General features: G+C 40.1%; 1 protein-coding gene across 1 annotated transcript in view; it reads right to left on the reverse strand.

Annotated features, from left to right (window-relative positions):
• LOC118735699 (zinc finger protein 546) overlaps positions 1-17,572 on the reverse strand; it is a gene marked incomplete at its 3' end in the record, with an annotated part of 29,505 nt that extends 11,933 nt beyond the window's left edge. The window contains 3 exon segments of the mRNA XM_036465620.1: positions 14,664-15,023; positions 15,098-15,526; positions 15,594-17,572. Of these exon segments, the coding sequence (XP_036321513.1) occupies positions 14,664-15,023; positions 15,098-15,526; positions 15,594-17,560 (2,756 nt within the window).
• Between the last annotated feature and the right edge of the window lie 7,975 nt (positions 17,573-25,547).

Raw genomic sequence — 25,547 nt, forward strand, 5'->3', positions numbered from 1 at the left:
GTTAAGGGCGCAAGTCGAGAGGTACGTCGGGTTCGAGCCTGAATAAGTGGGAACTTAACCTGCTATAATATTCCGGTTATAATTGCGACAGAGTGAAGCTTGTCTTTCAAGGTAGCTTAAGCTCTTCGTCTGGGATGGTTGTTCGTTGAACTCCAATGATGACATTCATGGAATGAGAATTGAATAAGTCTTCTTCATTGCCGCTATAACCTCTTCAGCGATTTTTGTCCGAGTTCAAAATGCTGTTTTTCGTTCACTGCAATGATGCCGTCCAGGTTCATTTCTTCCAACAGCGGAGGAAAAAAGTGCACGATAAAGAGGCAGCAGTTTATTCTAATCCGTCACATTATTCTGACAGCTCTATTTCGTCGTGGTCGGTCAGTGGAATATCGCTAATAAATATTGAGTGGGTGAGTCGGATCATCATCTGCTTTATTTTTGTGCTTGTCCTGGAGTTGGATACGTTTTTCTCTAAAATCTGGGCATGTTCTGAGCAACAGCTACAATTTAACTGTGCTTCCTCTTACGGTAATTCACTTCGTCCATCGCCACACTCTCTGACATAATTTGCATGCTATATTTCTGTTGAACAGCATCTCTAGAGCTTGTATTCTCGTCGTATTTCGGTTGAATATTTTTTTCTTCGGTGGACATCCCTCGTCGTATATAAAGTTGCTATCCTCGGATTTGCGAGCTCGCCGAAATCCTGTAACTTTCTTTAACGAAAAATGTGACCCCGTTTGTAATCCTTACCTTTTCATTTACTGGTTTTAAATACATTAAAAAAAAAATTTATATTCTGAAAGTCAAGGTAATGCTTGACTGGTAATTGCAGGAAAAGTGTGAGTAAACTCTGGTCATCCGTGAGGTCCCTGTCCAATCGGACGAGGCGTGTCGACGGAGTGAAGACTGCATTCGATGGCCTTACCTCATCGGATCCTAAGAAATGCGCGACATATATTAGCCGGCAATTTACAGTGCATATTTCGGTGGAATGGCCAAGCGTCGTGTTATCAGAAGGCTGCACAATTATCCAAAAATTGTGGACCGCTTGCTTTCACCGGTGGTGAGGTCCAGGTGGCCATCGAGAAGGCGGAAGCCTTCAAAGCCATTGGGCCTGACGGAATAAGTATGATGATGCTACAAAAAATTTATTCCAATGGGAGTATCATATCTCACTAAGGCATTCAAGCTGTCGCTGATAGCCCTCATAATTCCAGATACATAGAAGGAAATCGGGGAGGGTGGTTCCACTTTTAAAGTCGGGAAAACTAGCCAGCAAAGGGGGTCTTATCAGCCGATAGCTATACTATCCGTAGTAGTGAAGACGCTTGAGGCTTCCTCTCTCCCTTTCGAGATCAAACTTCTAAGCCAAGGAGAATTAAACAAGAACGGTGGTGTCCTATCCCCGCTTTGTTTAACTTCCGTATCCCGAAGCTTCCTCAGCCAACGTAGGGAATTTTCCCGATTTCATACGCTGACGATTGCTCGATATCGGCGTCCGAAAATAGAATTGATGACCTCTACTCAAGGAGAAAGGTCAGGCTTCAACCAGGAGTTTACGTGGTTGGCACACCAATTCGGAAGGTGCACAATTCAAACATTTTAAGGGCTACATTTGATAGCGCAGATAACCGCAATTTTCAACCAGGTCCTTAAGTCAGACTTGCCAAAAATTTGAAGGCATCTTTTCGAGTACAAGGATGTTGTTCAAACCTACCTTAAACAGACAAGCTATAAACGGCATTCATAGAGAGTCCGTCACCACTTTCTGAGACTCTAGCTCCTTGACTGCCTTGACACCTATTGCGGACAACGATATTCAGCTGCCAAGAGAGACCCGCGTTACTGAAATTTTAACTATCCAGACTCACTAACTCATACTGCCACACCGTTGCCAAGTACTATACAATACGTTGTCATTAAATGTACGACTTTGTTTACATAGGTATAAATGTATAAGTACGTGAAAAAATACTCCTTGTTTGTAATTATTTTTGGTTGTGAAGCTAATGCTGGATTTCCACTAGGCATTAAATGGCAAATTGCAAAGTCGGGCATTAAAAAATAATCGTGTCATTACATTAAAAAAATAATCATTAAGTTCTTTTCCACATGGCATTTATTTAAATGGCATACATTTTTTGTTATTTAAATGTCTAGTGGAAATACGGCATAAGAAGACATTAATGCGATTTCAATTGAATCTTTTTTCGATTAAAGTTATTTTTCTTACAAACTAACTTTACATTTTCAGTAAAAAAAGTTGTTAAAAATTCGAATTAAATCGAATTTGGGCCACCAAATTTCGAATCGATAAATCGAATGGTGGGACATTGTTCGAAATTCGGAAAATATCGATTTTCCACCCTCCACTACCCATCCCTAGTATATTTCATGACGAATGGATAAGGATTGAGCCAAGAGTTTGTGTGAGTAAATCCAATATTTGACAGCAAATGTCAGTTACGCGGTTTTGTACTTTAAACGGCGATATGTATAAGTATCTCTTTTTATGTACATGAAAATTATAATTAAAAATTATATTCTGATTTTCGATTCGAGTAAGATTTTTTTGATCAAAAACGAGACTAATTTCTCGAATGTAATTTTTTCCTCTGAAATAATGATAATTTTGTGATTTCCTGTTTTTTTGATCGAAAATAATAATTATTATATGAGCTTTATTATTATTTTTTTATCATAAAAATTGGTTATTTATTGAGTTTTATTTTTTTTGCTCAAAAATAATCGGCCCCATGCTGAATATCGTCATCGGAAACGATCGTCAGTAAAATGGCTGACGGTGGTCGTATGGTCCCTTTTACTGACGATGACGATATTCAGAATAGACCGAAATTATTATTTTTGAACTTAATTGAAATTAGTATCTATGTTTTAAGTTTTATTTTCTTGAACCCATTTTTTTTATTTAATTTTTAGCAAATCAAAAAACATAAAACGCAACGCCGCTTTTTAAATGAGTGTTTAGTCGTAACTATTTTTTGTTAAGCAATTGTCAGCGAATATTGCCACTCAATTGCCATTTGTCACTCGAAAATTACAACAAATGTATTTCCATACATACATATGTACGTATGCATGTGTGTATTTATTAATAAAAAATACTTACTTTATTGTAGTTTTGGAGAGCTGAAGAGTGCAAAGCAAAAAAAATAACAACAAGAACACATACATATTAGAAAAGCGGTGTGGCGTTTTGCCTGTTTAGATCTACAAAAAAAAAAATAAAATTAAGTAATTTTCATTTCTCAAGAAACGATCTTTATTTTCGATCAAAAAAATTAATCTTAATAAATATATAAAAATTTTTTTTATGAAAAAATAAAACTAAAAAAATAATGACTAGTTTTGATCAGAAATAAAACTTCGCACAATAATCATTAATTTTGAGCGAAAAAGTAACAGTCGAGGAATTATTATTTTTTTTTATCCAAAAGATTTAATTCTTATTTCTGAACAATACAATAAATGTCAGAAATTTATTAACACCTTCCATAAGGTATATTTTAAAAAATCCTGTAAAACCCGCAAAACTTTGTAGTACCTGGAACAGGCTTATTATTGATCGCAAATTTTAAAATAACGATTAAACAAATTTTTTTTTGGTAGAACTCATAACAATGACGATGCCTGCAACCGACTATTTAATGAAATGTAATTTCCTGAAAGAGCAAGTTGCCATGTCATTAGATTTTCATTAGAAAACTACACGAAAAAGAAACTTTGAATAAAGATGTGGACTAAATATGTACATACATACTTAATTAATGCATTGAAATTAAGAAAAAAAAAAAATATTCTCATAACCTCAACTCCCAGCGCGTAAGTGCCTACTCCTTGTACAATGATTATTTGGTGAAATTTATTTTAGTGCACATTCAAAATTATTGTCGCTGTATTTTGATGTAGATACTTTGCTTTTACGACTAACGAGCCAAACGACAGCTAGAATGCTATGTAGTATTCAACTAAATAGCAGCCAGTGGTCATAGTAGTTGCACATTACTTCCGCACCCATTTGGGGTTGGGTGAAACAGTAAGCTATCCAGCCATACCCAGCGCCTGACAATTGCAGTGGTGTGGCAATAATAAAAGTCGTTGAGTGACTGCTGGGCTGGCTGGCTGGCTGGCTGTTTGGTTGGTTGCCTGCATCGCCGTTTGGCTGGCTGGTTGGCTAGCTGTCTCTAAGCTTGAGGTCGTCATTCACTCACTCACTCGCTTTCTAGCTGACCTGCTCCACACACTGCCGACCCGCCTTCAGTGCAATCGTAGTGGCATTGGTCCACTGCACTTAAGCAGCATGGAAAATTTAAAGCTTACCCACTTCCACTTCCTCATCAGTCGGTCGGTCGGTCGGTCGGTCGGTGACGCTGACATGCCGCCGCTGCACCGCGTGCCGTCGTAGTGCCGTACCCGAAATGCCATGTTTTGCAATTTCAATGCGCAGCAATTCACTTTTATTGAAATGGCGCAAATGTGTTGTGAAGTTGGCTGCTCTGCTTCTTCTGCCTTTTCTATGGCTACCAAACTTTTTACTTTCTTTAATTTTCCTTTTTATTCCACATTTTCTCAGTTTTCACAACTTATTTGCTGGTTGAGTTGTTGTATGTATGTGCTGTTTCTTTTCTAGCATTTGCTTATTTTATTTTCACTATATATTTTGCTTTAGTTATTTCTATATTGCATCATTCAGTGCTCAGTCCGGGAGTTTATTTTACGTCGCTCACACAAATACAGACACAAACACACACTCCCGGCAAATCGCTCCGAGTGAGCTCTGTTGATGGCACAAAGTGCAGTGCAATTCATTTTAATGGCCTCCAATGCCACAACCAACTCTTGCGATTCACTTTAAATGCTTCACGACAATGCAGCGGCAGCCAAGCACATTGATGCGGTGCCGCAATCCTGATCAATTCATATGCGCTGCTACCCAACTCTCATTCCTAACTTGCACTATGTACAAGTATGTAGTCACCAGCTATGTAGTTGTCGGTGCCACGCATTAGGAATTCGTTGTAGGAATTTTTTATGCTCATCTTTTTGTGATGTTCGTCACTTGAGACTCAATTTAACAAAACTTCATTTCAAAAGCGCCAACAAGGCATCGCCTCCTCCTGCGGCCTGTCGGCCAGCCAGCCACACAGCCAGCCGTACAACCAACGACAATGGTTGGTAATAGTGACGACGCTGGGTGGCGATGACAATGCAATCACAAAATCGAAAAAATCCTACCAAAGGACGACAAATAGTGCCATCTCAAGCGGCATTCAGATACATATCTCATAAGCTGTAAGCATTGAATGAGTAGCACGAATAATAGCATCCCAGAATTCTCAATTTCGAGAATTTTTTTTTTGTATTTTTATCGTTCATGCATTTTGTTTGCACAATTGCCAAGCATGAGGTGCATTTGTGTGTATAAGTATGTGTTTCGAGTTTTTTCGGAATGGTCAGTGTGGGAGCCGTTCATGCTACCTAAATACTTCATATTGCATATGACTTGTGCAATTATGCAACACTTCAGGCTACCAAGGATATGTTAGCGCAACAACAAAAAGTTGTTTGTATTTTTAATGTGTGTATGTATATTGCCACTATGCCTTCGGCGCATACGTTTACACATACGGCCACACATGCATGACTAACTGCGCTTTTACGAGGGTGCAGCACTGAGTCCATGACTTTTTGGATCTATTCTATTCTGTCAATATGGATGACAATGGCTTTTGAATCAAGGAATAATTTTATGCGTAGCTATACTTATCCCGACTCCTACGTGCCCTTTCGTATGCTCTGGAAAATTGGAGCAACCATTGTGGTAGTGGCGGAGCCACGCCAAAAAAGAGGAAGGTTGACCTACTTCGACGCGATAGTTAACCATGCTTGAAATCAACATCAAAATATGCACAAATCCACTTCGTTATCGCCTGATCAAATAAGGATCGAAAGAACCAAATTGACCACGTTAGTGTAAACAAAAGGTCAGCTTCCTGCGAATAGCTACGTGAGCGCATTTCAGTGATACCGGGAAATAAAAAATAGGAGCAGAGCATGGTATAATAATAACAAGTTCCGGTCAGGGATTTTAAAGTAGTAGAAATGGTACTAATTATTTACTACTTTTTATCCATTTGTACATACTGTAGTAATAAATGTAAAAATATATATATTTACAAGTTTATAAGCCTGAATATATGTTTGTATCGACAGCTCCACACGGCTTGGTCATATATTAGAACTGATAAAAAAGAAAAGGTCGTAAAATAAGGCAATTTCCTATAAGACTGTAAGACTATGTTCAAACAGGCACCTATTTAGTTGGCAATTAAGAACCTTTTCACCAATTTAAGCCTTAATTGTACCCAATTTATCATACAAAAATTCAAATTATTAGTTGTCAATGAGGTAGACCAGATGGCCGCACCAGATTGTGTGATGGTACCGAATGTACTGTCGTATCGCTAATTGCGCAGCTGACGTGTGTGTGAACACCAAACTCAATGCCGCAATTTAAAGCTTAATTGCCTCAGCTAATTGGCCTGTTTGAACATAGTCTAAATGATTTTTTAAATAGATTAAAACACATAAATATTGCAAATATAAGTGGATTACTAATTTTAACATACAGCCACTCTACTCTAGTGTAGTCCATTTGGCTTAATATTATACAAATTCAGAAATTTTAAATATTAATATTGTTCTGAGAACACCAAGTTCTTAAAAAATCGTGATACAACTAATTACTAAAGTGGAGTACTTTAGATAATATTTCCAAAAGTATTGTAGTATAAAAATTATGATCGGCAGCACGGAAAATAAGCATGCCGATCTTGTCAAAATTACAACAAACACGTCTCTACTGACAAACACCGTTTTATTATTCCACCATGGGAGCAGAGTATTCAAGAGAAAGAAACTAAGCGAAGAAAGGAGCAGAAAAAACGCGAAGATACTGTCGGGTAGAAATGCGGCCTAAAAATTTGATTAGAAAATAAGCCAGCAATCAAGTAGTTTCAAGAGCGTAACTTGTGCCTGCAGATATTAGGGGAAATCTTATAATACACGTTAAGGGTACATGCCATGTCTCTTTAGTCTTGCTAAAAGCCGATGGCGAAATATACAGAATGCCAAGATATATGAGGAATTCTGGCTGTACAACATATTACAGGACAAAGACCTTGGATCTGCTTAAAAGCTCAAAGACAAAAGTATTCTGAATAGTTACAATCATCAACTTTAATAAATTTTGCCGCAGCTGTCAGCCAGAAGATAGCGAAAATAGTATTTACTGTGAATGCTCAAATCTTGCGAATATTAGATATAAAACACTAGGAAGATACATAGTAACAACACTAGTGAACCTATTAGGAGCTACCGTAAGTGAACGATTTAAATTCATAAAAGAATCATAAATGCTTAGACCCAGCAATAATAGGTTTTCATAGATTAAACATTTCTCACGAGAAATGCAACAAAATGATTTGAACAAAACCCCTTTTCAACCCTATTGAAGGTCCTCGCAGTTGGCGCGTTTAATGAGTACGAATCCAGAATAATTTATAGCAACGATGCCTACGTCTCTCCACTCCAGACAAGGTTTAAACAGCAATAAAGAGCCTCCAAATCGAGAAGATCTCATGAGACGACATTATACTGGCCAAGATAGTTTAGGCGGCTACAAAGAAGTGGCAGTGTTTTTTCAATTCAAAGATTGGTATCTCAGCTAGTTTTGTCAAATCCAACAGAATGGAGATCCTATTCTTTGCTTAAAACCCGCAGATGTCTTAACATTGCATACAATGTCCTAACGACGTTACTGTGTGATGCTCTTCTGACTGAGTCTTATTAGTGTGGCTTCAGACCAGTCGGTCGTATTGCCCATATACCAGATTTTGCAAGCGCGTCAAGTCCTAGAAATACCCTCGATAAGAAAATCGACTAATTGGTCTGTGTCGTGGATATTACAGTCGATTTGGATAGCACGAAGAAAAGCTGCCACTTCAATGCCATATCTCTGAAAATCTCTCATCATGCCCACTATTTTATATGACAAAGAAACGCGGACGATGTGGAACAAAGATGAGAAGGCTTTCGCGAGAACTAACTATTATACGCAAAATTTGTGGCCGTATTCGCGTGGGCGACGGGTAACGAAGAAAATGGAATGACGAACATTGTTAAGCACATAAAAGTACAACGATTGCGTTGGCTTGGCCATAGAAGGATAGAATACAGAAGGACCTGCCTGCATTCGGGATGAACAACTGAGGCCAATTGGCAAATGAGAGAGGCAATTGGCGATGTTTTCTGGTCTCGTCCCAGTGCGGGAAAGGTTTGTAGTGCCAAATAAGAGAAAGAATTAAAAAAGGTAGTTACCCAAAGGTGGAAGACACAGTTTCATAATTTTTCTCGGTAGGTTAGGTTAGGTTGATGTGATAGTCAGTTCAAATTACCAACTCACTTAGACCTTTCAGGTCTATGGTGATACCATTGAGAACCACGGTAACCTCAGTAACTATTTTCCATAGAACCATTTTACAGCTCTTATGTAGCGTAGCATTGGTTTCATTCCTACACCGGATAGAGAACTAAACAAGTGCATACCTAAAAATCCTCCCTTGCTCTTAACCAAAACCAGGCAAGTGCGTAATAAGTGCTCGACTGTTTTTTCCTCCCTCTCGTCTCTGCAACTTCTGCAATATTCATGTGACATCTCTAATCTCGAAGAGTGCTTAGCAAATAGCCAATGACCGGTTGTGAGACTAAGCAGTTCTTCCGCTGGTTTTGCGGCCACAATAGCCCAGTTGTTGTACAAGACCCTCATCTAGCCATGACCGATTCACCTCTTGAATAATGGTATGTATTTCTAATGTTTAATTTTTAGGTTGCTATGTACCGGGACACTTATAAGGCTGACTTTGAAGGCAGCGCTATTGGCATTTAGGCATTCCTAAGCATGTTTTGATCTTAACATTCGTACATTGATTTTATGACCGCCTAGCTATCCGAGAACATATTAATCGTAGTCTTCGTTACGACATGAATTTTAAGGTGGCCAATCTACTTTATTGCTAGAACTTCTGCCTGATAAACGGGTAATTCCAGTCCTCATTTCTCAAAGAGAATTTTGTAGCTAACCGTATTATCTAGCTTGGATCTATCCGTGTAAAAATTTAATTTCCCCCTTGGTCTTGGTGTTTGTCAATCTCTTACCGCCAGTTTGTGTCTTCATATGTAGGGACACCTTAAAGGCCAACTGCAGACTTAAAATAAACCGATGTTGGTAGAACACTTAGTGGGGTGAGAAAGAAATTGCAGCGGAATTGCGAAATTGGCAGTCGAGAACTGAGCGCTTGTATCTTTCAATGCCACAGAATAGTTTGCCACCATTACTTTTGTTGAACAGATTCTATAATGTTGAGTTTCCTGAGACTGAATGTCGGTTTAACTCCAAAACTGACTCTGTGTCAGGATCTGGGGTCTTTATCGAAGATAATGGGGATACACTTAAATTTTATCTTGGGAAATATGCTTCGGTATTCCAGGCTGAGCCATGGAATACGTGGTGGAAAATAGGTGGAGGGGAAGGAGTTTACGTGTCTGGAGGGACAGCGAAGCTGCAATTCAGGCACCGGCCATCCCTCTAGCTACTTCCAAACTAATTCGGCATTGAAAGTCTCAACTAAATTATTTTGTTAAACATAACGAGCTTGCTTTACTCTGGGTGCTAGGTCGCTCGGGAGTACCTGGTAATGAGACATCTGATCACTTGGCTAAGACCGGGAATTCTTCGGTGCGAAACTAGTTACAGCACTACCACCTTCGGCCATCAGAAACTGGGTAAATACTTCGTTTAGCAATGCTTGGAAGGCATCGAGAGGCTGCACGTCTTGCATTCAAAGTCGGAAGATCCATCTAGTTTTGTGTTCTCATTGAGCAGATGGGACTGCATGGAATCTACGCAAACTGGGAAATTAGCGAGGAGACTGTAAGAAGCCTATGTTTCCTTGAAAAGAGAATTACTTCGTGTTTTATCGCGGTTCATTCCGAGTCCCCTGCCCTCTGTCCAGTTAATTAAATTCTTGGTAGGTACGTTCCCGTTTAATAATCTAAGTTTAGACTTAAGCAAACCACCTTCGCATATTATTCCATATACATACATACATATATGTATAAACGAATGCAAGCGAATTAAAAACAATATTTTATTTCATATTTCGTTATAATAGCAGAACCTTTGTTGCTCCATTTCTAAATTAAACATACTTACATATGTTTGTAAATAGTTGTATGTATATTTGGAAAACAATTGCATCCTTATAGCGCATTTAGTAGTAAAATGGAAAAATTTCTGTGGCCTGCAGTGCACTTCGAACGCAATGAATTTTAGCAACAGACCAAAAAAAAACATAAAGAAAGCAAGGCTGCCTTTGCTTAGCGACATTTTGCATTCTCCGAAAAAACCGCGTATGTGATTTGTGCATGCATTGCATACTTTGAGGCGTTTAACGCCTGCTTGCGTAATACAAAAAAACGAACAAACATCAACGTGCGGATGCATAGTGGGTGAGAGACTGTGGTAAGGCAAATATTTGCGCTTCTATCTCCAGGCACATATGTATGTATGTAAATATATGGCATGTGTGTAATGCTAGAAGGAACAAGCTTATATTTGTTTCCTCCTGCACACATCGACACCTTTACCGCTATACTGTAATGAGTTATTTAGGCATCTTACTTATTTTCATTTCCTTCTGGCAGTAATTCGTTTTTTTTTTTTGTTTCTTATTTATTTAGTAGTTGCCTTGCAAATTTTTCCAAACCAAACCTTTTTTTTAAAGGAATTTTCAATTTGTGGCTAGTCTGTTGTTTCTTAATTTTGGCGACATTTAATTTTGCGAAACACTTAGTTTTTTTCTTTGTAATTTTGTAATTTGTAAATGAATATTGGTGGCATAAGAGTGGTCATAGTGTATCGCATTATTGTTGTTATATTTAGTGTGCGTACTGTGCATTGCAATAAGCGGTTGGCGGCGAAACTATTTCTGTTGTGCAGGGAATAAATTTTGGTGAATTTTAATATAAGTTTTTGTTTACATAAATGTCAGCCATTTGACTTGAGGGTCTGCCGGAGCGGTTTATTATTACGGAAATGTATGCTGTGTGAAAATAATTATTTAGATGAAAAAATTCTGTGTAACCAAAATATAAGTGGGTGTGTTGCTTTAGAGGATTTATGAAAAGTGGGTATTAACGTTTTTAATTTCTATTTGCAGGGGAAGATTATTGTTTGAGTTGTTAATCAAGTCACAGCAATCAGCCGGATGGCCGCTGCGACCTGGCAGAAAAGCATAAGGACGACAAGTCCACAGGTCGTTTCTTAAACTGACGAGAGCTGCTAGCGAATTAAACTTAATAGATAATTTAACTGCTAATATACCAAAATCGGATCCTGAAATAAACAGAGTTCCTCAAGCATGTGGTACTTAATTTCAAAATTATTTTTGCGACTTTTAAATTTTCTGCAAATAGCCTAAAAATATGAAAAACCTTCTTTCATCTTCAGCTCATGACACGAATTTCGACCAAAGCCTCAGTATGGATCCGTCATCAGCATCGGACGGTTCTATGAAAGGCGGAGGAAGAGAGGCTCTTAGCCTCAGTAAACGAGGACATCGAATTGGTATGGCTGAGGAAAACTTTGGACGATGAATATCCTGTAAAAAGAACCTCGAACACTCAAAGCCGGCGTCCGCAGATGTCTTTCTCCTCCTTGAGCAAGGTGGAGCCGACGTAGTCCTGCTACAGGAACCGTGGCTGAGCAGTAGCGGTATCTGCGGGATCGGGATGCCTAAATTTAAGCTGATGGTGCAGAAACAAGTAGGCAGACCAAGATCATGATCATCAGAAAGGAATCCAAAGCACTAATTTTACAAAATTTCAGCAGTGAGGACATTGTGACGGTAAGCGTGAAGAGCGGCGCATATCCGGAGAGCCGATATTATTGGGCGGAGCAAATTCGAGGCATTCTAAGTGAGGACTTAGATATTTCTAATAGTTTCTCTATTATCGTGTTGCATTTCCAATTCCGAGGCTACTTGATGATCACCCCTTCTCGGACCATAGGTAAATTCAGTTCTCTGGACGAAGATTGTTCTAAAAGTATCTCCTTTAGAAATTTTAGAAGAACGAATTTGGAACTCTAAAGCCAACAAATACGGAAACTACTCCCAGATAAGGCGTTTTCGCACTGGCTGCCGAGATAGGTCGATCTTCCACTCAGCCGTCGATATGTATGTGGTAATGGCCAAATGCTAAATAGAAGTAACCTAACTTTGCGCCGCCCTTGGGAGAGCCTAAGCCGGCATTTTCTCGAAGCAAAACCTTCACATAGGTGCATTAGAAAGCATCTCTATCGAATGCTAAACGAGTTCTGTGAGAGAGGGCGTTATATCACTGAAGTTCAATCCGATGTAGATAAAGAGTTTCAGATTTGATTATTGTAGCAGGTTAAACTCCTAGATTGGACTTGGATATGGCAAAGGTATTTATGTACTATCAGATTGAGTTATATCCCGCAAAGCTGGAAAATAGTCAAAGTTGTCTTCATTGCCAAACCGGGAACGCATAACACTTCCCACCAATAAGTATTACATCTTTCCTGCTAAAGGCATTAGGTAGACTTTTTGACTGGCACATAAACTTTTCAAGGATCAACATGCATACACCATGGGCTGGTCAACAGAAACTGTCCATTATGAAGTTGTCAACTACAATGTACCGTTATGCAATTGGAGGCACGGACCAAGGGGGAGTTCTGTCTTTGCTGCTATGGGTGGTTGAACTGAGCGACATTCTATTGGACAACCAACAAAGTAGTGAAGGTATATGCAGATGATGTAGTTGTGGCGGCATCAGGTCTATTCCCCTCAACGATTAGTGAAATCCTAGAGCGAGCTTTTCTCGGACTACAAACCCGGGCGAGTAAAAGAGCCGGGGTATCAACCCCAACAAAACTGAATTGGTGCTGTTTGACAAGAAAATAAAGACAACTCACATTGCCATCCTAGGCGATGTGTTTGGGTGTCGTACTAGACACCAAACGGCGCTGGAAGACAAATATCGAAAGGCGTGTAATGACAGTTTATTATACGTGCAAAAGAATATTCAGCTGGAACTGAGGATAAAATCCAAAGCTTGTCCTCTGGATGTACACTGCTATCGTACGACCAATACTAACTTACGGGGCCAGCCAAACAATACAACGTCAGAAAATTAGGCAGTATACCAAGAGCAACTTGTGCAGGTGCTACGGGAGCAATTAAGTCGTATCCTTCTGATGCGCTTAGAACTCCACATCCGCGAAACTGCTGCATTCTCGGCAATAAGACTCAAGAAGTCAGGCTGATGGAGAGCCCTGCTGCACGGCCATAGTGGTATTCTTGACAAGCTTATCGAATCAGAGAAAAAATCAGACTGTATACCTCATACGATAGATTTCAGGTGAAGTTTCCTTCTAGACGAGACTGGAGTAAGGTGAGTGTCTATAGTTGAGGAGAATTCCATTGGTAGAGCCTTGAACTGAGTATCCTTAGAAAACGGGTTAGGAAAACTTGTAGGCTAGCCAAGCGTGCTGACTCTAACGATTGTTGGGATGAGTACAGGGATCTTCTAAAGATCTACAAGAAAACATACGTAGTGAAAAAGATGCTCACGAAGGAATTTCTGTAGTAGAACCGAAAGCTCCAATGAATTGCGACTAAGCAAAGTCCTGTCCAAGGGTTGTGTAGCTCAGGAACTCATTAAAAATAACGACGTCGAGTGGACTCAATGTGGCGAAGAATCTTTCGTTTTATCATTACAGACTCACTTCTCTGAGGTCGAGTATCCAGCTGGTCTACCTGACGCTGCAGTATCCATCACAGGAGAGGGTAGCCTTGCAAGAGAACTGGTGACGCCGTATAGGCTGGAGCGGACCTTGAGCCCAATTTCACAGTATAAGTCGCCGAGACTGAACGGCATATTTATTGCGATGCTGCAGAAGGCAGGTCAGAGGACCAGGGGTTGGCTGAGCAACATATTTGAAGGCTGTATAAGGCTGAACTAAGTGCCAACGTCTTGGAGGACTGCGAGCGTGCTCTTCCTGCCAATAGTGGGCAGAAGTGCCCACGCATACCCAAAGTATTACAGGCTCATTAGCCTAACATCGTTTCTTCAACGACCATGGAGAGGCTAACAGACGTACGCATCAAAGAAAGCGTAGCGGGTCACCTTATTTCAAAGGAACAACATGCCTACACGAAAGGAAGATAAGTAGATACTGCCCTACACAATGTTGTTTGATGAATAGAAGCAGCTCTGGAGAACGGAGAATTCGTGTTGCGTTTCTTTCTGGACACAATGGGGGCATTCAACAACGTCTCAATGCAAAGCATTTTGGACGGAATGACGACCATAGGTGTTCATCCCATAATTTCGAGCTGGATAAGCGGTATGTCAAGCTGCAGAAGTATTTCGGCCCAGTGGGATAGGCATGAGACCACTAAATTAACTTATATTTGGTCATTCAGTACTCGTTCTACAAACAAAAATTGTATGAAAGAATTTAAAATAAATTATGTAAGTACAATGCTCACTCTGAGGCAAAAGTCTTTGAGCAAGTGTCGCAAGCAAAGTTCCCACCATCAGTTTTGCGCTTCTTAGGTTTCGTAGATTCCTCAGTCGTCGAAGTGGTTTGCTGATCTTTCGTCACCCCTACAGGTGGTACACCATGTATACTCTTCATGTGATCTTTGAGATTATGACGCCGTGAAAATTTCAAATCGCACAATTCGCAAACGAAAATTTTCTCATTTGTGTGCTGACGCAAATGGCAACGCAGCGAATGTTTGCGGAACTCTTTCGAACAAATAGGACAAGCAATGATCTGATTTTTACTCATTGGACCATAAGTGTGATGCAGGCGGTGAAAGATCAGTTCTGACTCGTATGGAGCGCTGAAAATGAAAAGTGGCGAAATGAGTTAAAAAAAAAATAAGTTTAGTAGAAAGTGGAGGTAGGAGTAAAGTACCTAAAATCGCAATCCTCACAGCTCCAGCGACTGCTGCTTTGCACCTGCTTGTCGCCTGTACTTTGGAGAGCCTCTTTCGAAGTGCTTGCTTTCGGCTGGCAGTGGCGCGTATGACGTCCAAGCGCTTGCGCCAGCGCAAAACTCTCACCACAACTCAAGCAGATGTGACACAGCAGCGGGTGTGATGTATCGCGATGCGTTTTCAGTGCCTCTTTGCTGGCGCACAGCTCGTCGCAGTCTTTACACTTCACCGGCACTTGCTTCTCATTCGCAAGTGATTTTTGCACCCTCTCAGTAGGCTTGCTGGTGTCGGTGCTGGCGCTGGCACGGTCATTGCTGCTGGTTGCCTTTATGATAACTGTACTGCGCGTGGGCTCAGCTTTCGGATGCGAAAGCTCATGCAACATCGCTTCAACCACCGATGAGGCGCTGTAAAAGAGGGAAAGTGCGATTTTAGAACTTCATGAGCTTCCATTTACTGCATAAAAAAACCTACACAAAATTACACTTATCACAGCTTTTTACGCATTTCGTTGTCTCGCGCTTACGCCTCTTATCCGCGCTCGTTTCCGCCGCAGCAGCGCTCGCCCGATGTTCGGCCGTCTTCCGATGTCTGCGCGCTTTACAAGGCGTATTGAACTCCAACTTGCATATAGAGCAAAAATATTTGCTTATACTGTGTCTATTCTTCTCGTGTCGCTGCAATGCCACCTTGGAGTGAAGATACTCTGCGCACAGTCCACACTTGTAGCGACTTTGGTAGGTATCCGACGCAGTACCACACAATTGCTTGTCTGGATGACAGAGCAGCATATGCCTACGCAGCTCGACGTTATAGCGAAAGCTCTGGCGACAGCGTGTGCAGTCGATGCTTAGCTTCTTGCTAATACAAATCGGCACCGAGCGATTGATGGCCAGTATGACTTCCTTGTGCTCGGCACTGAGTAGGTGTCGCCGCATTTGGTTGTTATCCTCGCATTCGAAGTGGCAGTAGCTGCACCAAAATTTGCCCAACCCTTCGGAGGCGTCCAAGTGTTCGGGTGAACTCCAGTGCTGCAAGAACATTTCCTCGGTGTTCGTATAGAAGCGACAGGGTCGACATTGAAATGGTGACTGCAACACCACCGAGTGTATATTCTGCAGTATCATAGGCAGCGATTTTGCCGGGTTCATTTGCATGCGCCGGTAGTGAAAGTGCGAAATTAAATGTTTGCCCACCAGATGGCGCAACATGCTGTGCTTGCATAGTTGACATCGTATCAAGTTGGCGCGCCGCTTGCGCTTTTTATTAACACCACCACTGGTGGACGGCTGGGGTTCTTCTAGCGCCAGCGTGAAACTTTTACTCAAATCGCCACGCTGTATATCGTCCAGCGTAGCCTTTTCCAGCTGACGTTCGGGCTCTGCGCGCTTCTTATGATAACCAGTTTTGAGATGATTTTCATAGTTCGTCTTGCTCTTCAAGCGTCGGCAACATATATTACACCAATACTCCTGATTCGCAGATTTCGCCAACTCAACCACTTCCTCTTTGTATTCGAGGCGTTGCATCTTCGTGCCAGGTATCCACTTCCCCTTCGTATGCTCGGCAGGTGGATGTTGACCTTCATGCGCCTCGGCGTTTTCCAACTCATAGGCATGTTCATCCCAATTAGGCGAGATGCGTGCAAGTTGTGTGTGCGCGACGTGCAACGTTGGTCGATTCTCCGGCCGCCATTTTCCACCCGTGTGTGTTTCGGGCACGACTGGTGGTGAGTGCGGCATTGCTGGTGGCTTCCATTTGCCACCAGTCGCATGCGCAGCGGCTATAGGATCATAATCTTCTTCATCCTCCTCCATTTCCGCGTCAACATCCTCTTCTTCTTCTTCGCTAGCTTCTGGCGACTCTTGTTCAAATGCCATGGGTTTGAAATCGTCATAGGACTTCTGTTGTTGCGCGTTGCTGCCGCTTGCATGCGCCTCTGACATCCACGGCTCATCGGGTTGGGGGCCAATCGGATCCGCGTGTTCGGTTTTGTCGTGTCGCTGTTGCAAGCTAGTCGATGGTTGACTGTGCGCCGCACCCATTCCTTGCTTGCCACTCGTTGAAGGTCCGGCTGCTTGTACGCTCTGCAGCTGCAGCGAGGAAAAGAACACATCGGCACCCAACTCGTAAGGCAGTTCATAGGCATCGGCAAGCGACTTGGAAGTTTTTCCGCCGTGTGTCGCTTCTTTGGCATATGACTCTGGCGGTTCGGTGAAGGCGAATGCGTCATAGGTGTGGTCGAGATGTGCACGTGGCGTGGAAATTATTTCTGTAGGCACAGCGTGCGGTGAGACGTGTCCCCTTTTGTTGGTGCGCACGGCGGCGCTGCTAAGTTTGGTGCAACGCGTTTTACGGTGTTCGATGTAAGCTTCGAGTCCGACAATCGTTGTACTGCATTTGATGCAGAGATGCGTGTCATCCAAGTCGGGATCGATCATTCTGATTTTTTCGTATTTTATTTACTTTTCTGAAATGAAAGAGTAAGAGAAAAGATTAGGATCGGTTAGGAGCAGGACATGCACTGATTTGAAATTGTCTATTCTGAGTTCAATATTGTTGAAGTTTAGCTTGAGTCTTGTGACCAAAATATCTCCTATTGATCTTGATAGACTTTGATGATTTCCGAAGGAAGTGCTTTACTTAAATTTTCTCGTTTAAGAGCCGATGATGGCGCAACTAAATTTGTCAAGGAAAAGGCGAAGATGAGAAATTGCCCTAAATGAGGCTCCAGCTAAATGAGTTAGAGAGGCACAGACCCAGATAGATAGAAGAGGAAGTTAGGAAAAGTCGTCGAGACGAAAGATCCTCCATTTAATCGAAACGAAATGAAGTGACAGCGATTTATGGGAAACACGATGAATCGTAAGGTATCTTAAAGCTTAAACAGACGGCAGCGTTGATCCTGATTAACTCGGACTTAATCCGGAACAATTGCAGTTAATTCTCGAGTTGATCCAGATCAACGCTGCCTTCTGCTTATGCTTTAATAGATTGTTCCCACGACCAACGGATCTATGTTACTGGACTTACTCAGATCTTGTTTCTGCTATAGCATTTACAAAAACTGTGAACGAACACAGTATCTCGGCTGTCACGATAACTGGAGGCAGGATCAGGTAATAACTATTTAGATTGCCATCACCCGCTTCGCTGAGTGTAACATTAGAATTTAGAAATGAATCCTTTGCAAAATCATTTCGATTAATACCCATATTTTATTAATTCATTCAAATTAATAAATAATTTTAATTTACTATAATCTGACAAATATATTGTGAAACATTCATAAGTATTTCTGTTACTTAATTACCATAATTAAAGTTGAATTTGATTTTTCAAACAGGTGGCAACCCCGCTACATTAAGCTTTGAAATAAACCCCTTTGAAGACCATTTCGTTTAAAACCCATATTGAAATAATGCATTTAATTTATTAAATAATTTTAATGGAATTTAATTTTTTCACAGGTGGCAACCCTCTTCAAACACCGCAAAAAACTCGTTCAAACAAAAGATTTCTAAACGCTCTTGTGTTTGACACTTTAACTTGTGTATAATTTTATGAAATTCGACTTTTCCAACAGGTGGCAAGCCTCTACAAAATATTTTCAAACTACAAACTTATTAAACCTCATTCGTCTAATGCCCGTATTGTAATACACGCTCCAATTACCTAATTCCCTTCATCAAGTAAATTTTGATTTTTTAAACAGGTGGCAGCTCTGCTACATGTAGCAAAGAAATTAAGCCTGTTTAAGCCCATTTCGATTGATACCAGTGTTTTTGGTATTAATTTTATTTCGAAAATAATTTTAATGGAATTTAATTTTTAAACAATTGGCAACCCCAATCAAACACCTAAACAAAATTCTACATGTTAAAAACAAAGATTTCTAAACACTCTTGCATTGGACACTTTAACTTGTGTGTAATTTAATAAAACTCTACTTTTCAAACAGGTGGGAACCCTCTGAAAAATATTTTCAAACTACAACCTCTTTCGTCTGCCACCCATATTGTAATGCATTTATAAGTATGTATTACAATTACCTTATTCCCCCCATTCAAGTAAAATTTGATTTTTCAAACAGGTGGCAACACTTTTATATGTAGTTTAGAAATAAAACCTTTCCAAACCCATTTCGGTTGATACCCATATTGCAATTAATTAATTGAATTTAATTTTTGAATAGGTGGCAACCCTTGTAAAATACCTCACCTTACCTCTAAATGTTCAAAACTATGGTTTTTTAACAATCTTTCGTTTGACACCCATATTTAAAATTTTAATTAAGGTTACGAATAATTGATTTAAATTTCAAATAGGTGGCAACGCTTTACAAAATATTTATTCAAACTACCACCTTTTTAAGCCTCTTTCGTCTGACTGCAGAGAATGTAGTGCTTCTTTTGACCATAGCTTTGCATTCAACTGCTCACGTACTGCATCTCCTTTCACCTTCCCCACACAAGCTCCACGCTTTGCATATTCAAACCATTGATTTATACGCCTTGCCTGACAGCAGCACTTCGTCAATGCTTTAGCGAAATGAAATCGTTAAAAATTGTGCAGAAACAACAAATTACGAGGCATATTAACAGCGCAAATCGTTAACAATAATTTAGGCATGCCACTTCAACGCGCATGTCCCTATTTGTCATGGCAATGAGTAGATATCTACTACCAGCGATAGACCTCGCCTGCGATTTGCATAGTGCCAACGTAAACGCAAACGCAGCTCCTCGACACAACACCCAAGCGATAGAGCCAAGCTGCCCACTCGCTTTTATATGTATGCTCATCGTCGACGGCGCGCAAATCCATAAAGTATCGCGCATTCCTTATTTAATGATTTCTGAGTTACAAGCGGCGGCCGTCGATCGACCGACGTAGCACGGAGAAATGTGGCAAGTGCGCGCACAAATCTCAGCGGGTACATTGTGCAACATTTTCACTACAACTTATGACCACTGTGCTGGCAACAAATAGACCGCAGTCCAGTTGCATTGCTACATAGACGCTAGTCTCATGAATGAACCACTACCGCATTAGTCAGTTGGCTATTTGATTATTGCCATTGTGGCGGAGCTGCACGCGCGCGCCCGCGCTCTGGCAGCGTCTTTCATTCGTGCCGCAGCGACAATATGATGCGCACTCGCAATGCGTTTTTGCGACCGAAAGAGTTACGAGTAAGGGTGAAAAACAAAAGTACACAGAATTAATGTGGCTTTTAGCAGCAGCGCTACAGCGCTCTGTGTGTGTATACTTGTGTGCGAGTGCGCGTGCGCAGTGCGTTTGCTCATGCGCTTTAAGTTATTAATATTACCAAATGAGTCAATTTGAAATAAATAAGCGCGATCAGAATCATCGCAATCGCTTTGCGGCGGCGCGCGGTGCACCTCGACGCGACTTGTTACGCCACAGCACTGCAGTGGGAGCGCTTAGATGGCGGCAATTCTGACACCGATCGACGTTGCTGTTGGTCGGCGCGAATAAAGTTGTCGTCGTCCTGGCGTTGGTTGCTATGGCGCGCAAGCAGCATTGATGCACACGCCTAGGCGTGCGAAGCCGCATGACAGCTGCACATTTGTTAGGCGCGTTCTGAGAGTGACATACATACATACATGCGCGGGAAGTAGACATGTTTGAAAGCGATCAACGTCGCAGATATGAAGCTGCTGCTGGCGATGCTGATTATCGCTCACACATCTGACAATCTATGTGCAATTAGCAGCAGATTGTAGTATTTGTGCGATGCGATCGACGTTTGTGACAGTCAATAGGCGCGCCGATGCTTAATGCAGCGAAGCTCATAAATGTGAAATATGAGTGCCGAATCGATAAAGCAGTCACTAAAAAGTAGTAAAGTTTCTTATAAGGATGTAATTTTGAAGTGAAACTTCTTTAGCGGCGGTTGGTTGGTTGGAAGTAAATGGGCAAATTCAACGGAAATTGCAAACGGAAATTTAAAAGAGAAGGATAAAGGCAAAGGTAAAAATAAAAACAAAAACAAAGATGCGTAAAGATAAAGTCAAAAATGAAGACCAGGTAAATTTAAACACTTTACTTATATAAGGGCACAGGTGAAGGGGAATATGTAGATGAATAAAATGATAAACATAAAAGTAAAAACAACGATAAATATAAAGACAAAGATGAGGATGAGGATGAGGATGAGGATACCGATAAACGTAAAGATGAAGATAGAGGAAGAAAGATTAAAATAAAAGTAATTATAGAGAAAAGGATATAGATAGAGACACAGACTAAATTTTTATCGATTTTGCTATCGATATCTTCGGAACTCATCGATATAATAGTCGATATTGTTATCGATTTTGTTATCGATATTTTTAACGATTTTGTTATTGATCTTTTTAACGAATTTGTTATCGACATTTTTTATCGATATTGTTAGAGAATTTTTTATGGATATTTTTATCGAATTTGTTATCGACATTGTTATCGATTTTTTTATCGGTTATTTATCGATTTTGTAATCGATTAATAATGGATTTTGTTATCGATATTTTTATCGATTTTGTTATAGATATTTTTATAGATTTTTGTTATCGATTATTTATCGATTTTGCTATCAATATTTTTATCGATACTTTTATCGATATTTTTATCGATTTTCTAATGGACTTTTCTACCAATATTATTATCGATTTTGCTGTCGAAATTTTTATCGAATTTGTCATCGATACTTTTATTGGCTTTGTTATCGATATTTTGTTGGATGTTACTATCAATTTTGTTATCGATAGAGTAGAAAGATAAAAATTAAGATAAAATAAAACAGAACGACATAAATGTAATTAGAACGAACAGGGGTAGAGGTAGGGATCTAGATAGAAACAAGTAAGAGCAGCGCTGTCTTCGGCTATGCCGAAGGCTCCATACCTTTCTTGAGCATCTGAAAATTTTACGTTAACAGATTACTGCATTTGAAAAAATTGATATATTCACAGCAGACATAGATAGAGGAGATACATATATAAAAAATTCTAGCTAAACAATCAGATATACCTTATATAGCACCAATCTAAGTGATTTTCACTGCTGTGTGATCCGTACGTAAACCGGTAACACAATTCAATGGGTTTAGCTTCCTACATAAAGGAGATACATATATCGCAAAAACTGGTATCTGAACAATCAGTGGTACAAGAGATTAAGATTATACAGCATAGATTTTGACGATTTTCTCAGTAGACTTTGTATTATTATTTAAAAAATAGCCTACGAAATTTATCGGTTTTAGCTGTCCAAATAAAGGAGTTTTACAGTAAAACCCCATATCTGAACAATCAGTTGTATGGGGGCAATAAACAGGTTATAGTGACCCGATCTTTGTTAATTTTACTGTAAACTTTCTGTTGATAATGAGTGAAAATAGTGCGAAATTTCATGTTTCTAGCTGCATAGATGGACTAGTTATAACAAAAAATCGCATATCTGAACAATCAGTTGTATGAGGGCTATATGTTATGGTGACGCGATCTTTGGAATTTGCACTCTAAGTTTTCTGTTGATAATGGGTGGAAGTATTGCGAAATTTCATGTTTCTAGCTGCATAGATGGAGTAGTTATAACAAAAAATCGCATATCTGAACAATCAGTTGTATGGGAGCTATATGTTATAGTGGTCCGATTCTTCCGGTTCCGACAAATGATTAATACATTATAAAAATTCACCCACCTACCAAATTTGATCCGGATATCTCGAAAACTGAGAGACTAGATTGCATACAAACAGACGGACAGACAGACAGACCGACAGACGGACAGGCGGACATGGCTAAATCGACTCAGCTCGTCGTTCTGATCATTTAAGTATACATTTTAATGGGACATCGGACCAAAGTTATAATACCATTTCATGCCCATGAAAGGTATAAAAAGATAAAAAATATAACCTTCAGCAAAAGCAGATGTATGTATGTATGTAAATATGTATGTATACTGGTTATGAGGCCAAATAAATATGTAACGCATATGTTACACTTCTCCAATGTGGCCTAGGCGCACTTACTTTTTTTTACTCTGTCGTCAGGTCTGTTGCCTTGCTTATCAAAAGCGGTCTTTTTGAGACAGTCAAAAGTTATTCCAGTGTCGTGGTCGAGAGCTTGGAAGGACTAATGAAAACACATTTGGTATCACGTGTGTTTCCTTCGTATGTTGGGCAGTTGTTTGGGACACATTCCGATTCGCTTTCCATAACTCTAGGATGATCTACAAGGAGACAACGTCGCACCAGTGCGAAGGTTACGTTTCTTAAGAAGCGCGCTACGACGAGCATTAACACTATTGATAAACTGCCGTTTTACATGTTGTCCGTACTTAGGGTGGCTAGACGGTGTTGATATTTAAATGTTCGAGGCCTGATGAGCCGGCATTGAACCGCAAATCAAGATGCATCCGATGCCGACTCCAAACTCACGGAAACTATGGCTTCGGAGAATGGGGGTAATGGTAATTGAACACCAAATTTTATGGCTGGAGTTTGTGATAATCTTCGCCTTTTCAGTGAAAAAACGGGGCTCAAGTCTGACACGCTTGCTGATCCTCTTTTTCAAATACTGATAAAAATTACTCAGGAATTAGGTGCAATCTATTTAGTTTGCAAGAAAACCTACCTATCAAAATTGCGTCGAACACTGGTATATATTAATCAGGAATTAGGTGCTTTTTAGGGGCACGAAAATTAGTTTAGGTATGCACTCCGCTTCCGAGTAATTAAGAATAATGTGGTTTGGGTCAGCTGGCCTATTGTCACGCAGGCTTACCCACTTTTTAAATTTTATTCGAACAATGATGAATATAATTGACGAATTAACTGCTACTTAGGTGCTGTTTAGGGCGACTAAAACTTATTTGGGTGCTCGCTCGGTTTCCGAGAAGTTCGCAAGAACGTGTTTTGGGTCAGCTGGCATGTTGTCATACCTAAATTGCATATTAGGGCAAAACTCGGAGGTTATTTTATGTTTCGTTTTCAGAACTACTTCGCCAGGCTGTGGGTAGGTTATATAAGCTTGAGTGTTCGTTCCAAAATAGGAACGTACTTGTATAGTATAGAGTAGTCCTTTAAAATACCACGAGTTCTTGAACGATCACCACTACTCAATCAATGAAACCCTTCAAATTAATAACGAAGTCCCGGAGACGGCTCATGTTCATTGCTGAGAGTATTTCACGGATGGCTATAAAGTGCGAGCCAAGGTACATCAATCTCATTCTCACGAAAAGTACCCCATTCTGCGCAGTCGTGACACATGTATTGTCATCTATAGAAACTCAGTGTTGCACCTTTTATATTGGGATTATATTAGTTACCACCTTCAGCTAATTGGGTACCGCTTTGTTTTCCGGATTAACATTGGCATAGTGACTGGTGGGATCAGTATATACCTAGCTAAATGTAAAGGAAAATGCCCGCCCCTTCATATTTTTGAGTTAATCACCTAAATTCACTGATTAAGAGCTCAATGGAATGTTTTTTTTTTTCTTTCTGAAAGACTTCCGCCAATTATCTGTTTTGCATTTTTTCTGACATCCTTTCAAATACACGTTTATTGCTTTGAATTCTCCAAACTCTAATGGCGCACAGTGCGACTTGGCCTAAAGTATGTTGTCGAACAAGGTATTCAGACGCACTTGTCGCGACAAGAGCATGTACCACAGCGCTGAGCGTCAAATCGCGTGGGTGGCCAGCAAATCGCAGTGGCAGTGGCAGTAGCAGCAGCAGGGGCAGGGGCAGGGGCAGGGGCAGAAACAAAAGCAACTGCTATCAGACAATGCGCATAATTCGCGACTATCGTCATGGCAATTTCTATTTCACAAACAGGAATTAAATAATAAAAACGATATGGATGGCAAAAACAGCAAATGTAATAATAAAAGGAACAACAACACTAACTTATGTACATTAGACTGCATCACCAAAAAAAGTTTGATGCCCTTTTCAAAGATTGATTTACGAAAACTTGAATAACGGGGCCAAACCTATTCTGATTTAGATTTATGGGGTCTCAGTAGAAAGGTATTTTCCTACTCTTTATATTTCTGTGCAAAAAAAACTCATTCACGCCCCAATTCATTTTATTTATTTTTTTTCAAATACCAACACATCTTAATTCAATTTGGAATGACGCTCGTTCATCCCACCTTTCTCTTTCACCCTTTGAATTAGTTTATTAGCAAATAAATAAAACGGGTGAGAAAATACCTTTCCAATGAATCCTCACAAGTCAAAATCGGAATAGTTTAGGTTCAGTTATTCAAGTTTTTCTTATACCAATTTTGAAAAAAGTTAAAAAAAAACAGCATCAAAAAACTCATTATAACGATTCCGTTGAAAATTTTTAAATTTTTTTTAAATAATTTTATACCAATTTTTTAAGCTTAAACCGTTTTGACATT

Source organism: Rhagoletis pomonella, unplaced genomic scaffold (genome assembly GCF_013731165.1).
Source record: "Rhagoletis pomonella isolate Grant_MI unplaced genomic scaffold, Rhpom_1.0 Rhpom_scaffold_00003, whole genome shotgun sequence".
Classification (NCBI taxonomy): Eukaryota; Metazoa; Arthropoda; class Insecta; order Diptera; family Tephritidae; genus Rhagoletis; species Rhagoletis pomonella.